Source organism: Anopheles merus, chromosome 3L (assembly GCF_017562075.2).
Source record: "Anopheles merus strain MAF chromosome 3L, AmerM5.1, whole genome shotgun sequence".
Classification (NCBI taxonomy): Eukaryota; Metazoa; Arthropoda; class Insecta; order Diptera; family Culicidae; genus Anopheles; species Anopheles merus.
Window position 1 is genome coordinate 19,341,499 of NC_054085.1, and position 16,325 is coordinate 19,357,823.

Sequence of the window (16,325 nt, forward strand, 5' to 3'; positions counted from 1 at the left end):
TCGCTTATGTTTACGACGCCTACCCAACAGCAACGTCCTGTAGCAAAGTGATCTCTACCCCACCCTCAAGATTTATCATAAAACGCTAAATTATGCTTCTTATCGTAATTATCGCTACGGCTGGAGCATCCCTAATGAAATCCCCGCTCACAATAGCACAACTGATAGCGCAATTAGCGTTTTAACGATCCACGGCCGGATCTGACCATCCTCCGGCCGTCGGGAGTGGCTGGCGGGAGGTGAATAATTTTCGGCACCCGCCCATCACCTCGGCTGCAACTGCTCGTAAACAGCTTCGGCACAGATCGGTGAAGATTACCGGGACAATTAATATAAAGTACCGTGTGCGTCTTACCGGTCGGTAGCGTCCTGCCCCCGTGAAAGCCCCGTTTGGCGTGATGTTACGTGTACAATTATCTACCTTTCGCTCGGGTGTCTCGCTTTCCGTGGTACCGCACCCAGAACGAAAGTTTACGATCGCATCCGCTACCGGTCCGATGTCCCGTCCGGTGGTAAAATCGGGTCGGGAATAATTTATGAATCTGCTCTCGGGTGGCCATCGTTTTTGGGGAATTGCTCAGCCCTCCAAATTGACTGCCGCTATTTGTTTGGCTGGCAATGGAAAGGAGCAACACTGTGCGAACGTTCCGAGAGGGAGATGGTGTGGTTTCCTGTACACTTAATTTCGATTGAAGGATGAGAATAACGCGGTACTGTCAATCGTTTCGTTTAGTGCAGCGGTTGGCGTGGCGTTTGGAAGAAGAACATTATCTGTTGTAACAAGAAAATGTTCTGTTTTTGTTACAATTTTTCCAACTCATAATGGGCATTTAAAAGGAAAGGCTGTGACAAAATCTTCGTTCTTATGTACTTATATATTAAAGGGTTTTCTTGTGAATTGATGTACTAAGTTCATTTGTGTAGGTTATTGAACAAATAATGATTATTAGCAATTCTGTGTAGTATGAGATCGATTCCTATCTAGACTTCGTGAACGATTATTTGATTAGGTTTTAATTTGCTGATTATTTGCTAGTTATTCAACAATGGAGCCGCCCAGTACATCGTAGTACAAAAATTTAAATATTTGTTTGAATTTTGTAGAGTCAATTTTTAAACAAAATGTATCAAATGTCCTTTCCATATGTGCAAATATCTTCAGTACTTTAAATGATAAATGTCATAAGAATGCACGTTTTTAATCTCAAATTTTAATTCCAATAGTTTTGTCCCGCCTTCTATCCATTGTGCAATGATTATACCAAAGTGTAATCATTTCACTTGTCACTTTGGTTCATAGTGAATACCTCATGTTGAAACAGGAGATGCAACGGTTGCACCGGTAAGTGGGCCAGGAAAAGGAAAAAATATTTTCAACACAGTTTGTTCACCCAGTCCAATAATCTGCTTACGATCGATCGGTTTTGTTTGTCTTGGATGTTCAGTAACAACAGCGTACCGACCTTTCCATACAATGAAACGAAGGTAGCAATAGGGTTCGTGTTTATCCGTGGAGTGGTTTTCATCCACTCTGCTCGTCCGTCCGTGGAGCAGCCTGCAAGAGAAAAGTATCTGGTTCAGCGTAATAGCAGCCAGCAAGGAAAGTGCACACCGTACCGGGAAGAATTACTTGCACTCAGAAACCCCGAACACACCACCATTTGGGTGGGCCACACAGTAAAGGGTAGGCGGCAGGCCAAAACGAAGCCCGACTACGTATTGACGGATCCTTCACGCGCGGTGGGTGAAGTTTTACTGGTTATCTTGTAGCGCTTGATTAAAATTCAAACTATGAGCTCGATATTTAATCAACGCTCAAGTGCAGCCCGCACTGCAAGCAGCGTGGCTGGCAAAAGAGCACTGGTGTGTACACCGTGCCCGAAGGATGGTACCGGTGGTAAATCCTTCAAGATTGGGTGGCGTGGAAGTTTGGCGTAATTTAATTTAAAACTTACCACCTCAACCGACGGCGGTTTCGCTAGTTGCGGACTCATCTCACTTTTTGTGTGTTTTGCTTAAGCAAACGGTGAAAGGAGAGAGGGGAGGGGGGAAGCTAAAAAGTTTTAAATACACAAATTAATACGAAAGATGAGCGTAAAGATTGTGAAGGCGTTTATAGGAAGAGAAGACTTAGCACATAACTAATAGCATTTTTGGATTATGAAAATTACATAAGCGTCTTTTTGAAGATAGATTCAGGGTTTTTTCAGATTTCAAGCTTCCCTTAGCACATGCCCGTCACGAGTTTATGCTCCATGCACCGGACATAATATCTCAAATACTTCCTGATTAAGTGGAGCATTGAATCAAATGGCCAGGAAAAGTTATCAAATAAGACGCCAGAATCAATTTAGGTTGTTGTAGTAAACTAACAGTAAGATAAGTATTTACTACAACGACGTCTTTGTAAAATGGTTTAATAAAATTGCCAGCTTTGTGACATTAGTTCTACATTTTTATTCCATTTCTAGATGATTAGTGCTCGAAACACTAGAACTTGTGTATTGGTGTGTTATTATCTGAGTCGAAACCATTTAAAAGGATTTTATCGCCTAACATGAAGCACTATAAGGCATGTTCAAGGGTCCACTTAATAGGAATTAGACAGGAAGTCCGATTTTTGAGCTTGAAAATGTCACCTTGGTTGTTAACAATTCATAGCGCCTAAATATATGCAAATGATTATGAAGATGAGTTTTTAATTGCGAGCTTAGGATAAGGTAAGAAAATATATGAATTTTATTGCTAAATCCGAGTGAAAATAAGGCACAAAATTAAAAAAGTAAATATAAAAAATATATTTTTTGAGATTTATTAAATAAATTGTCTTTAACACTTTGAACGCTGGCCTGACGTCACAGTTTTTCGAGTGAGTACGTAGCGCAAGGCAAGAGAGCGATGAGAGCGACAGTTTCTTGTGCCATTGTTATCACTCTTTTGTTCCATTGCGATAAGCGACGTAGCACATGTCGTTCTCGTTCTTTCTTTCCTACCTTATTCGTTCTCAAGAGTATCACTGAGCGTCAGATGCCAAGCTGAACGGTGAGCAAAACCGTCATGCGAATTTATATGACACGGCGCTTAAAGTGTTAAAAAAAAGAAACTCAAATATTGCATAGCTCTAGGCGCCCCACTACATCGATTGCACGATGCATCCGATAAAGAGATGATAATAATTATGAACGTGTTTAGTTTAAAGTTGACTACTCTTTTCGAGCCATGTTACCTCATGTAACGAAGCGTTATTCAAGCTTTATGGAGTCAGAATTGCTCGATACCTTCATATCGCGACATTCCTCTACATCCGCTCAATTCGTTTTACGAACCTCCAGTAAAATTTCGCATGTAACTTAACCGAGTAATTCCGTCGCTGCTATTTTCATTACGCCTTTGTCAGTCAATTTGAAATGTCGCATCCGTGGCACATGCAGGTAACAGTTTCATCTGACATGTCTTCCTCTCGGGCTTCGTCGTAAAATGTGTGTGTGAGTGTGTGTGTTTTTGTGTGTAACGGCACCAGCAAGCAATATTCATATTTTCCATTCCGTGCTGTATGCTGCCTGCGTAGGTGGAGCACAACGATTCTCGCCCCGTTTGAGTGACATTGTACCGACGCCGATGACAGCTGCCTCCGAAGAACGTTACACGCATGCACTCACGCAAGATCAAAGGCTGCGGAGGGGGACGGATTATGGTCGAGCCTGCCCGTACGATGTAACGTCGACTGCCCACCATTTACAGACAAGCTGGCTGTGTATAGACGTACAGTTATTTTCATTACCGTTCTAATTCATTCGCTACTTTGCAAGCACACACACACACACAGAAACACTCACACAGTCGTGAGTTGATTGCGGCTGCTGCTGGCAGTCGTCGTGCTGCTGCTAACATACAGCCAGGTACAGGTGCCATGGAACAAAACCGAAGAACCATCAAGAGCATCGTACCGCCGGGAAACCACTGCCGGCGGTGACGAGCCGTCCCGTGTTTTCCGATACACCTGGGGCCTGTTTTGGGATTGAAGTGTTCTTTCCTCCCGTGAGATGGCTGAGCTCATACGCCAAAAAGGGAAGAGAACAAGAGAGAGTGTGTGTGTGTATGGCGATGTGATTGAATAAGTCAGTCCGTACAGTTTGTTCTGCGTGTTCTGGCACTTACATACAGCAAACACCTGGATTAAAAGCAACCATGGTTTGCGAGAGGCAGCGAGGCACATTAGTTCCTAGACAGCTTTCTAGTGACAGGATGGCGCATGGCATTCCATGGCGTGCCAGCTCGTCCCCATACGTGTGGGAATGTGTAGGATGGTGACGTTGTTGTGCTTACTTTCAGCACGATTTGTACACGAAACGCACGGCTGAGCGCGTTTAATTATAGTTAGCATCATTTCAGAAAGTCAAAGGACAGCTCAATGTCAGAGGGCTATTCTTAATTGAGCGAGCCATAATGTGCGACGGTGTTCACAATAACAGCTTATAAGTGTTTGTATGGTATTTGTTTATAAGCGTCAATATTTAGCTAACGGCTGCTTCTCACTTGCTTTAAATAAATACCATTTATTTAAAATACACAGCATCAAAAGTACAATAATGTAACGTGTCTGGTTTTAGGATCTTCATTTGCACTGTTGTGAGACAAATTGCATACTTTAAGCCGTATATTCTGAATTATTTGCAGCATTGGGTTTGTTACTTTAAAGCGCCAAAAGTTATGTAATTTAATATGCCAGTTTTATTTGTATGCAACAGCAAGCTTCTGGCTTAAAAGTCTTATTAAAAAAAAATTTGTCTTTGAACTATTTTAAAAAAGAGCTTTGGAATTAAAATACGACACAAATCGTTGCAGCTTTCCAAACATGCGGGTCACATCGGTTAGAAGCTAAAGAGGAAAGCAAAATCTGACCTGAAAACTGATGCTAATACTATCAAAAACCTGATTCATTGAGGCACCACGCTTTAGGATGCCTTTCATGCATTGTGTTAGTTTAAGCCCATCTTCAATCAAACTCTCAAGAAGCCGAACCCTTTACCCTCTGCCCCACTAATAGTAAAATAGTTTTCCAGCAGTTTGGCATTGTTCCGGGATCTCTCTGGGCAATGGAGCTAGCATTTACAATTAGCATCATACGGCGGCAAGGGCTCGAGCCAAAAGCACACTGGCCAAATGCCGAAGCAGCAGCGTGCCGCTGGTCATCCACAGCCAGGCGACAGCTGCAAAAGCAAGGCAGCAAAAGCAAGGAATGCTTGCTTATGCACGGCACGGTTGCGGAACCTGAAGATTCCGCACTGTTTAGAAAGCGCAAGGAAAACAATGCCTCCCCTAGCTTTCTCTCTCACTCCCTCCTGCTCGCCCGCTCTTTCTTTGCCCGTTTGTGTTGCTGCATCCTGATGACCCGTAAGTGCACTTGTGTAATTTGCATGATTGCATTATGGTTTGTAATTGCAATGGGCTGCTAATGGGCTTCGGGCGTCTTTGTTGTTTTGTTGCGGGAGGTTGAGTTTTGGCGTGGGCTGCGGGGTAAGGTTTGGCTTAGGGCTGGTTCACCTCGGAGGGATGCAGAGTAGATGTTCACTTTTTGTTTGTTTTCATGTTATGCGAGGAATGCCTTTAAGCAATAACGCCTACGATATGAATATGCAAGTGAATGTTTGAAGAAACTTCGACTTGAGAAATACAAAATGTTACCAAAAAATTGTTTCTTCATAGTTACTTGTGCACAAGATAGCAAGTTTTTTTTTCACAGAGTAAGTTATAATTCCACTATACAATATGTTCCCAACTTATGCGGTTCTCAATTCGGAGACTAACCAAATGTACTAAATCGGTACAATTATGCTCTAAGAATTGTCAAATGCAAAATAAATCGCTTTCTGTTTAAATTTTAAGGCAGGGGGACATTGCCCGTACTCGCTAGTGTAGTTTCGATTTTCACTAGCGCATCTGGTGGCGGCTGATCGAACCATTTTGGAAAACAATTTGGAGCCGCTTCAGAAAACATGTTATTTTTCCATATTTTTTCCTAAATTCGGACGAAAATCGAAATTACACTAGCGAGTACGGACAGTGTCCCCCGGTCTTTAGAATCGTCAAGGAGACATACATTTCATATTTGTTCCACGATGCGTATTAGAGAACTAAGAAAATAATTTAATGGAATGAAGTACTTCATTTTTACAGTAATATGCATTTATCAAATGTATTTAGGACTCAAAACTCTAATATTTGAGCCATGCTGATGTTTTGGGAACTGAGCAATTCGGGAATAGGATGTAACATTTAAATAAACTAAAATGTTGTATTGATGAGGGACGGAAACGTTGTAAAAAGTATGACGCACACATCAATCATACGTATTAGGCACTTTATAACACCGACAAACCGACGTGACACTTCGAACAAAATGAGCTTCAAAAGTTGTCTCCTTATTTCAAATGAAAATACGTTAAACACTAGCGCCATCTCTATAATGATTCGCTTACTACACTGACACAGAGAAGAAACTGCTAAATCCCCTTTTTGTTTTTCTTCGCAAATTCTAATGCGTATTGTTTTATGTACTTTTCACATCTTTTGCATTGATTTAGAAACATATAAAATGATTCTCATGGGTGTTTTGTCCAATAATTCTCACAAAATCGCGCCTCACACTTCCTTCGCAATTTGTATTCAGAAAAGTTGTTTACATCGAAGCAGCAGTGAACAGAGCTTACTTTGACAGAAGTGTTCGCCTCACTGGTAAATGACAGTACTTTCGTGTGGGACACTTTTGTAACACCAGTGTCACGTCGGTTTGTCGGTGTTTATAACGTCACAAAAGTCTGTAAGCCGTGGATGTTACTGAATAAAAGTTGAATTAAAGTACTTTTTAATGATGATTTCGACAAGTTTCTAAATGCCAGCAGCATCAATCGATGATTTCCACTTTGGAACTCTGAAGCAAAACAAATGTACCAAGAAATGCAAAGGTTAACATCAATTACACACAATTAGGCTCTTTAAAACGAGGTTTCTACAGATTAATTTATTTCTCTTTAAAAAATCTTAAAAAAAAAACAGTGATGAGTGGGTTCAATGAATGTAATGAAAAATACATAATTTAAAGAAACAACAAGAACTTAAACAATAATTTAAACTGCGCGCAATCAATGCAAATACCATTTTCAACCAAAACCACCGCGCAGCCCCTCCCACTGTGCTGTGTGAAAATTTAATTAATTCTGCAGTAGCAAAAATCGGCCGGTATGCCCCGTTGCGTCGGATGAGCATCGTAAATGAAATGCTAATTTATTACTATTATTAGGATGAAATATTTAGCACCGGGACCTCAGGAATGAATGCGAAGCGGAAATCATTTCGCTATCGGTTGGGGCTAAAATAAAGCAGGCTACCATTGTTTGATTTATTGCCTTTAATTAGTAAAGAGATGTTTATTTAAAAGGAGCAGCTTATTTTTGCTTCTCGTGAGGGGAGTTTGAAGTGTGACTTTTTGCTTTATTTTTCTCGCACAGGTGTAAAAACCGTAAAGCTGCCGCCAGCAACGGCATGCGCTTCGTAGAAGTAGGTCATGAATTATAAAACCCATCTGGCGGGAAATATGCTTCAAACGCTCCCAACCCACACCTTCCCGACTTACAACCGAGCAAACAGAAGCTTTCTTACACCGCCACTGCTGCTGATCGTTTTCAATAATACACGATAATTCAATTTGTATCAAGGTAATGAGAGAGTATTCACCAAACAAACAAAAAAAAGGCGAGTAGACGGGCGGGTCCCAGCGCACAAAATTCGGCGAAAGTCGGCACCAGCACCTTGGTTGCTCGGTTGGTGTGGTCGCCTCGTTGACAGCAACATCCCTATTCACCACAAGGGAGTGTAAGGCGAGCAGCCCGAAGCGCGGAAAGCAAAAGCACGAACCTCCAGCGGTACCACCACAGGTTTGTCTAATAGATTAAATTAAGCCACTCGGCGACTGCCAACTTCCCAAAACAGCGCCATGACAATGTCGCCCCATGACACGGCAAACTTGATGATCGTGAGCCGCGGTGGAATGGAGTGCAGTGAGGGTCGGGCATAACAAAACATCATCGTGGTGCTTGCTCCCAAGAGAAGAGAACGCAAAAAAAGCACAGCTACATTCGACCACAACTCAACACGACCGTATAAATTGGAAGCACCTACACACATATATACGGCAACCATACGAACGAGCTTTCTGGAGGAAGGAGTGAAAGGGAAGCAAAAAAACAAGATTTCTCCAAAAAACTGAAAAAGCAATCTTACCGGTTACACCTTGCTCAGGCACACTCCGGTATGGGATTACGGGACAGAAGTGTTTCTTGGAGTTTGCTCACTTTTTGGTCGGGTTGGAAAATTTGGCACCATTTCGGGAGAAAGGGTGTTTCGTTGGTGCTTCTTTGTCGAAGGGAGGCACCATGATCCGGGAAATGTTTATTTTTCCGGATCCTTCTACCCAAACACGCCAACGCGTAATGATGAGATTAAAGGGCGGCACCATGTACGGTGCTGATCATGGCCGTGCTGTCAACAGTAGCCGGTTGGAGATGAAGTGTTTTTAACGAACAACAGGTACACCTTTGAAGTGGTTACTGTATGGGTGCGTGAGCGTCACAACATACTGTATCGAAGTTTATCATCCGTGTTGATTGATGGCCTTTTGCTAGGTAGGGAAATGTTATTCAATTAAATTAAATATATTGTTTTTTTTCCATTATTCCATAGAAGTTAAAAATAATGATGTTTAGTGTGAAAATGACTTACTTTAATAGCCTTTCAGAATGAAAGGGATTAACTAAAAATCCTACATGAAAAGTAAAATAAAATATAACAATTTCCTGGGATTAGATCTCATTTTCAGCGTAATTGTCTTTGGCTTTGGTGGCTCATGTGGTTTCAACCCGGAAACGCATTGAAACGGCGCAATAAAATGCTTTAAAAACTCACTCTCTTTTTCTGCCCTCTACCACATCACCAGAAAGCTGCTTTTTGAGCGGCTTTCAAAACAAATATTTGTGCTGGTTAGTCTCCCCCCCCAATTCTTGGGCCTAACATCATCCCACCACCTTCCAACCACCTTCTATGCCATTGTTAAAGCAAACATCGTTGCTTATGGAGATTGGTGTAAAGTTTTCCCTTTTAAGATAATGTTATTTACTTGGCCCAAACGGCCGACGTACGCGTTTTCCCGAATCAAACAAGCTTTCCAGCGGCAAACGATGGCAGCAACCTCATTCGGGTTTGAGGTTAAAAGGAAAAGGGTGTGGGGAATGCAAGGATCTAGGAAAGGAAAATATTACCTGTGGAAAACAGTTTTTTTTATCAGTTTGAGCCTTATTGCACGTAATTTCATTTGATCCGATTGTTGGCTCTAAAATTAGAAGGTTTTACATTTACTGCGGCTTACAGTGCGTTTAAAAACTTTGTGTATTAAGCTGTTTGGTCTTCCTTTAACTGTGGGATGAAAAGGAAATTATCTTCTTCATATTGGTTCATATCGTTTTTATTCTTCTTAGGAGTGAGTTGAAACTGTGAAACATCGTGCAATTACGCACATCTTTGCTAGCCGTTTAATTTTATTTTAAAATTGCTTTGTGTGTGTGTTTGAAGATCACATAAGTGAAGTATGATGTTGGTTTTAAGAGAGTTGCAAGAACTCCATTTGCAGTTACGCTAATGTGCATAGTTTCATTGATTAGCTTAGAACTTAGCTTTGGAACTAATGAGGAATTTACTGTCCAGCACGAACTGAACTTCAAGCTACCCTGGGTTGGAAACAGATGTTGAGTGAATGCCAGTGTTTGAGCTTATACCGAGAACTGATTCAAGAATTTAATTCACCTTAACACAAGTCTTCCAACTATTTCAACAACATTTCTAGTTCCAAAAGTCATATCCAATATTAAGTCTTATTACTCAAACAGGTTATTGGGCAAAGAAACTAATTCCGTACCAATACTGGAACATATTTTGAACCTTTACTGGTGCAAAAACTGATTAGAAACTTTTACAAGTGCCGATACAGTAACTTACAAAAAAACTATTCAATGCTGGAATAAATCCTATTGAGATCATAAAACTGATATTTATCCATTCCTAGACTTTAAATCGATACCTTTTACTTCTATTTTTTTCGTAACGTCCTACGCCAACATACCGGCTTATACTGGATTTCGAGACTTTATTCATTACCACGCTACCGGATAACCAAAACTTATACGAGGAGACGGGTCTACAGTTTCCCAATCTTAAATTGATACCGATAGTTTCCCAATCTTTAAACTGATGATAACCGTTCTCTTGAAACTGATTCCGGTCATTTGATAAGTCGTACGTCCACCTATGCCCAAAAATTAATTCCATCACAGTTTACAGAACTGTTGGCGAGCTTATTCCGATGTCAAAATTGAATTTGATATCATAACTGGCTCCAGCATGTTTAGCAGTAAATAAATAGAAGCGTAGATGATGAGATCTGGAGACATACAAAATGAAAAGTATGGCAAATTTACTCAGAAAAAGAAGCTACATTCTGTACACCAATTTTCTAAGAATCGGTATGACGCAGTAGTTGCAACTTTAGCATCCTGTTCTAAAAATTTCTCCATTTTTTAATGCTACGTCTTTCGACATCCAAGCCAGAAGCCGTTTTCCTTCAATCTTCCGAAACAGACGTAGAGCCGAATGGTGAGATGGTTTTGATTCTTTAATTGTTCGGAAAAAACTTTCGACAACCGCATTATACAAAACACATGACTTCAGACATTATGAGAGAGAATAGAAGTGTTGAAGGATACGTGCCAATGAGTCTGTTTAATAATTTCCTTCATCTTGGAATTCCATTGGGCGATTTTATTCGTTTTTTTTTTAAGGAATCATAGAAATTGCTGCGCTAATCAAATGAAACTTCTGTGCAGACACAAACTATCTAGATTTTTCCTTAGCCCATTATCTTCTAGATATCTGAAACGTATCAACCGTACATCGTCACATTCACCTATACCAACTTCTAGCTGCTAAGAGTAGGAATAATGTTAAAACAGAAGATATACTTTAGATTAAGGCGGTGCTACACTTAGTTGTTTCGATACGATTTTGAATTTTACTCCATTTTAGATCATTTGAATTGAAGTTTGAACAATGATCAAAACAATGATACTACTGAAGGTCTGAAGGATGGCTCAAGATTGGAGCTAAGGTTTTGTTTTCAAAATCTTGACAGGTGAAAACAATAAATTAATGCATCATTCAAAATCACTCAAAAAATCCTTTTTGGAGAGAGTATCTCCCCAATTCCAGATAAATATCAATGAACTTTGAATGGCTACTAGAATGCGGATTTACCTTTGCTATTCTTGCTGTTCTTGCTATTGACTATTCACTAACCAATGCGCCTGTTGCATATCAATACATCATTTGCTAGACGGTATTATCTGACATTAAAATTTAATTGCCAAAGCCTTGTCCAACCGATTACAGTTTATTTCGTTTAATTTCATGACGTCAGCATGGCCATGCTGTTAATCTGGGCGGCCGCGAATGGAATGATAACGTGAACACGTTTTAGACAACGCACTGCGCCTTTTCCTAACAATTGGTTTGGCGATAAATTCGCGTGCCTTTCAGAAGGCGAAAAAAACCAAACAAACAAACCTTCATCTCACACCCTAAGGATGACCAGCAGGAACGTGCTCAGGGATAGATTGGCTCGTGATCAGTGTTTATCAGAGCCAATCAGGTAGCTGTATGCATGTGTATGTAAGCTGAATTGGGGTAATATAACAGGAATGTCTAAAATTGCCTGGACCACCAGTCGACTGCTGGCCGTCGAGTATAGTGCCGGAGTAGTGCGGAATCATACGGGCCCCAAAATGCGTACAGCAGTGCAAAGTCTTTGCGTTATTCTATTGTTTCATTTCGTAGCGTCAGCCTCGCTGAACGATGGTAAGGAAGACTGGCTAGAGAGTTGAACGTTTAACAGTTTTGTATCATAATAACTAAAATGTATAATTAAAATATCTCAATTCTAAAGACTATGACAGTGATAAACGATATCACCCAAGGCTGCCGGACGAAGTGGAACCGATCAAGGTGGCAAGAAACGCCGAACAGGAGCAAACGATCGAGTACTGGCGCAATCAGGCAAAGGCAACCGTGGAAAAGCATGTAAAGCGGAAGGAAAACACCAACATCGCTAAGAACGTCATCATGTTTCTGGGTGATGGAATGTCGATCGCCACTGTTGCGCTGGCCCGAATCCATGCGGGTGGTGAGGAAAAGCCACTATACTTCGAAGAGTTCCCGTACGTTGGCATGGCAAAGACGTACTGCGTCGACTACCAGGTACCGGACTCGGCCTGTACGGCCACCGCCTACCTGACCGGTGTGAAGGGCAATATGGATACGATTGGCGTGAATGCGCACGTGCAGGTCGCTGACTGTGTGGCTGGCTTGAATCGATCCACGCACACATCCTCGATCGGCCAGTGGGCAATCGACGCTGGAAAGGACGCGGGCATCGTGACGACGGCACGTGTGACACACGCATCACCGGCCGGTATGTATGCGCATACGGCGTTCCGCGATTGGGAGAATGACAAGTACGTAAAGGATGATGGATGTGATCCGGCCCTCGTGGACGACATTGCGGAGCAGCTGGTATACGGTGAGACGGCACCAAAATTGAGGGTAATTCTGGGCGGTGGGCGTCGCGAGTTTATGGATCAAAATCTGGACCAAGATTACGAGACGGGCAAGGGAGGATATCGCTCGGACGGTAGGAACTTGATCAATGAGTGGCTTCGGAATGGACCCGTTGGAGAGAACCGTACATTCGTTTGGAAACGGTCGGACCTGATGGCGGTGGATCCGCACCGAACGGACCGGTTGCTTGGGATGTTTGAGCCTGGACATTGTGCCTACAACTTGGACAAGGTGGAGAAACAATTGGACGAAGAACCGACGCTGGCCGAGATGGTGGATAAGGCGACGGACATTCTTCGCACAAATCCAGATGGGTTCTTCCTGTTTGTGGAGGGAGGTCGCATCGATCACGCTCACCACGACAACCGTGCAAAGTATGCGCTGGACGAAACGGTGGAGTTTGCGAAGGCGATCGAGCTGGCGCGGAAGAAGTTCAGCGAAGAAGATACACTGATTGTGGTTACATCGGACCATTCGCACAGTGTCAGCTTTGCAGGATATGCGGTAAGAGAGCAAAGGATTTTAAGTGCGGTAGAAGCATGTGTTTAATGTACTATCTCTTTTTGTGACCTGTCAATAGAGCCGCGGAAAGGACGTCTACAGTACGGCCGGCACGGGCAAAGACGGTCTCCCTTACATGACGATCAGCTACGCCAATGGACCGGGCTACAAGAAGCATGTGGATGTCGATGCCGGTGTTAGGCTGGATGTTCGGCAGATGGACACTTCCAAGTCGAACTTTGTCTTCCCGGCCATGCTGCCGAAGGACTCGGAGACGCACGGTGGCGAAGATGTGGCCGTGTACGCGTCCGGTCCGTGGTCTCATCTGTTCACGGGATCTTACGAACAGAACGTCCTTCCACACATGATGGCGTACGCATCGTGCATCGGTCGTGGCATGAAGGCATGCGATTGAGTGGCAGAGTGTGTTGAGTTGTGAAATGTATATAGTTTTACTTGCTACAGCTAATGTTCGAATAGTTTCGCCAGGAAACAAATGCAAGAAATACTCTTAATGTAATGAGTATTATTATCGTTTGCTGCACGTGCCAAGGCTTCGTTTGCGGAAGCGTTGAAACCCAGCAGCACGTGTTGAAGTGTTCCACGCGGTCGCTTTATTCTTCCGCCCCAGTATAATGGTGATTGTTGGTGTAGGAATATCACCAGAAAAGCAAGAAGTAGAATAATCTATACCCAAATTTTTATCATCCCATGTTACAAGCAATAAAAATCAAAATGTAACAATACCAGTGTCTGGGGCGAGATGCGTCAGGGCAAGAAGGTAGATGAGATAATGTCAGCTTGTTCATGTGATTACAAGCTGGGGCGCGCACGGTTCCTATTATCTGCCATCACGGGTACATCACGATCAGCTGAACGGCTCCATTATCTTAAAACCATCCAATAGCGCAGTTCAAGTACACTCAAGAGCGGCTCAAGTCGCTGGTTAACGTTTGGTTGACGAATATAGCTCGCACCAGTTGCTCGCGAACAGTCAGACAGTGTTCAAGATGTACCGAACCGTGGGAATTGTGCTGATAGTAACCATCGCGCTCGGCGTTGCGCACCCATCGTTAAGTGATGGTAATAAATTAGTTTTGTCGAATAAATTTGATCACTGCAAATGATCTTAGACGAATCTTTTGATATTATTGTTATTGTGTGATCTATTCTTTTTTCGTTTAGAATACGACAACGACAAAGTACAGCATCCTCGATTGCCAGATGGTAATAGTTGCAGTATTTTAAATTATGTTTGTTCTTTAATATACTATTTCTTTTGTGTGGTGATCTTGTCTAGACTACGACAGTGACAAACGGCATCATCCTCGATTGCCGGATGAAAACAAACCGGGCCTTCCCAAGAGCAAAAATGCCGAACAGGAGCAAACGATCGAATATTGGCGTAATCAGGCAAAGGCAACAGTCGAAAAGTTGCTAGCAAAGAAGGAAAACACCAACGTTGCGAAGAATGTGATCATGTTCCTTGGGGACGGGATGTCCATCTCCACCGTGGCGATGGCGCGAGTCTATGCGGGCGGTGAAGAGAAACCACTCTCCTTCGAAGAGTTCCCGTTCATTGGCATGTCGAAGACGTACTGCGTGAACTATCAGGTGGCCGATTCGGCCTGCACAGCCACCGCCTATCTGACCGGTGTGAAGGGCAATTACGAAACGATCGGTGTGAATGCGCACGTGCCGGTGCGTGACTGCAATGCGGCCCGGAACCGTACCACGCACACGTCCTCGATTGGGCAGTGGGCGATGGATGCGGGCAAGGACGCGGGCATCGTGACGACGACCCGTGTCACGCATGCTTCCCCGTCCGGCATGTACGCACACATTGCGTTCCGCGATTGGGAGGACGACTATTGGGTCCAGATGGACGGCTGCAGCCCGAACGAGGTGGACGACATTGCGGAGCAGCTGGTGTACGGTGAGACGGCACCACGGTTGAGGGTTATTTTAGGCGGTGGGCGTCGTGAGTTTATGGACCGGGAGATTCACCAGGACTACGAGACGGGTCGGGGTGGGTATCGCTCGGACGGTAGACATTTGATCAATGAGTGGTTGAAGAATGGACCCGTTGGGCAGAACCGTACGTTTGTGTGGAAACGATCGGACCTGATGGCGGTGGATCCGCACCGAACGGACCGATTGCTGGGAATGTTTGAGCCTAGCCATTGTGTGTACAATCTGGACCGCGTGCACAAGAATCTTGACGAGGAACCGACGCTGTCCGAGATGGTGGATAAGGCGACGGACATACTTAGCACAAATCCAGATGGGTTCTTCCTGTTTGTCGAGGGAGGGCGTATCGATCATGGACATCACGACAATCAGGCCCGGTATGCGATCGACGAAACGGTGGAGTTTGCGAAAGCGATCGAGCTGGCGCGGAAGAAGTTCAGCGAAGAAGATACGCTGATTGTGGTCACATCGGACCATTCGCACAGTGTCAGCTTTTCGGGTTATCCGGTAAGCAGATGGACAGCAACAAATGGAAGGGGCATTATTTCCTCATCGTAATGTTTTATCTCGTTAACAGAGCCGAGGACAGGATATTTTCGGCCCGGCAGGCACCGGAAAGGATGGCATACCGTACATGACGATCAGCTACGCCAATGGGCTTGGGTTCTACAAACACGTGGACGAAGCGAAGGGAACCCGTGCGAATGTGCGTGAAATGGAAGATGCCGGCGCGGATGACTTCCGATTCCCGGCCATGCTGCCGGTTGAGCTGGAAACGCACGGTGGTGAAGATGTGGCTGTCTATGCTTCGGGACCTTGGGCGCATCTATTCACCGGGTCGTACGAGCAGAACGTCATACCGCACATGATGGCGTACGCCGCCTGCATCGGCAATGGGTTAAAAGCATGTCCGGAGAATTAGGATCGTTACTTAATAAAGTATTGTAGTATGTAAATTGGACTTCATTTCGGTGCTTTACAATGACGCAGGAAAGTAAATCCATTTCCGAGTGTACCTCAACTCGGCAGGGGGCCGTTCGCCATTAATCGATCACTTAAAGCTGACAGCGGGCATGCGCGGAGTATTGATTTGTGTATTCTGTTTTCGTGAATGACGAAAGTACGACGTAGTATCG

General features: G+C 43.5%; 3 protein-coding genes across 4 annotated transcripts in view; all 3 read left to right on the forward strand.

Annotated features, from left to right (window-relative positions):
• Window positions 1-16,325, forward strand: part of LOC121599900 (ras-related protein Rap1) — a 76,775-nt gene that overhangs the window by 36,528 nt on the left and 23,922 nt on the right. The gene's annotated exons all lie outside the window — the stretch shown is intronic.
• LOC121599898 (alkaline phosphatase-like) lies at window positions 11,787-13,633 on the forward strand. Its single transcript, XM_041928025.1, has 3 exons — window positions 11,787-11,958; window positions 12,047-13,221; window positions 13,298-13,633. Exons 1-3 carry the CDS (start codon window positions 11,802-11,804, stop codon window positions 13,631-13,633), a joined length of 1,668 nt encoding a protein of 555 aa, XP_041783959.1. The 5' UTR covers window positions 11,787-11,801.
• Window positions 14,213-16,150, forward strand: LOC121599899 (alkaline phosphatase-like). The gene is made up of 4 exons (XM_041928026.1): window positions 14,213-14,301; window positions 14,404-14,445; window positions 14,519-15,696; window positions 15,767-16,150. The coding sequence occupies exons 1-4, from the start codon at window positions 14,229-14,231 to the stop codon at window positions 16,109-16,111; spliced, it is 1,638 nt and encodes a 545-aa protein (XP_041783960.1). The 5' UTR covers window positions 14,213-14,228; the 3' UTR covers window positions 16,112-16,150.

What these genes read in the sequence shown, in the direction of transcription:
- LOC121599899 (XM_041928026.1), top strand. Translation starts at nt 14,229, where the DNA reads ATGTACCGAACCGTGGGAATTGTGCTGATAGTAACCATCGCGCTCGGC. An exon ending in GCACCCATCGTTAAGTGATG is followed by an intron (nt 14,302 to 14,403) that starts GTAATAAATTAG and finishes TTTTTCGTTTAG; the next exon opens with AATACGACAACGACAAAGTA. An exon ending in GCATCCTCGATTGCCAGATG is followed by an intron (nt 14,446 to 14,518) that starts GTAATAGTTGCA and finishes GATCTTGTCTAG; the next exon opens with ACTACGACAGTGACAAACGG.
- LOC121599898 (XM_041928025.1), top strand. Translation starts at nt 11,802, where the DNA reads ATGTCTAAAATTGCCTGGACCACCAGTCGACTGCTGGCCGTCGAGTAT. An exon ending in GTCAGCCTCGCTGAACGATG is followed by an intron (nt 11,959 to 12,046) that starts GTAAGGAAGACT and finishes TCAATTCTAAAG; the next exon opens with ACTATGACAGTGATAAACGA. An exon ending in TCAGCTTTGCAGGATATGCG is followed by an intron (nt 13,222 to 13,297) that starts GTAAGAGAGCAA and finishes ACCTGTCAATAG; the next exon opens with AGCCGCGGAAAGGACGTCTA.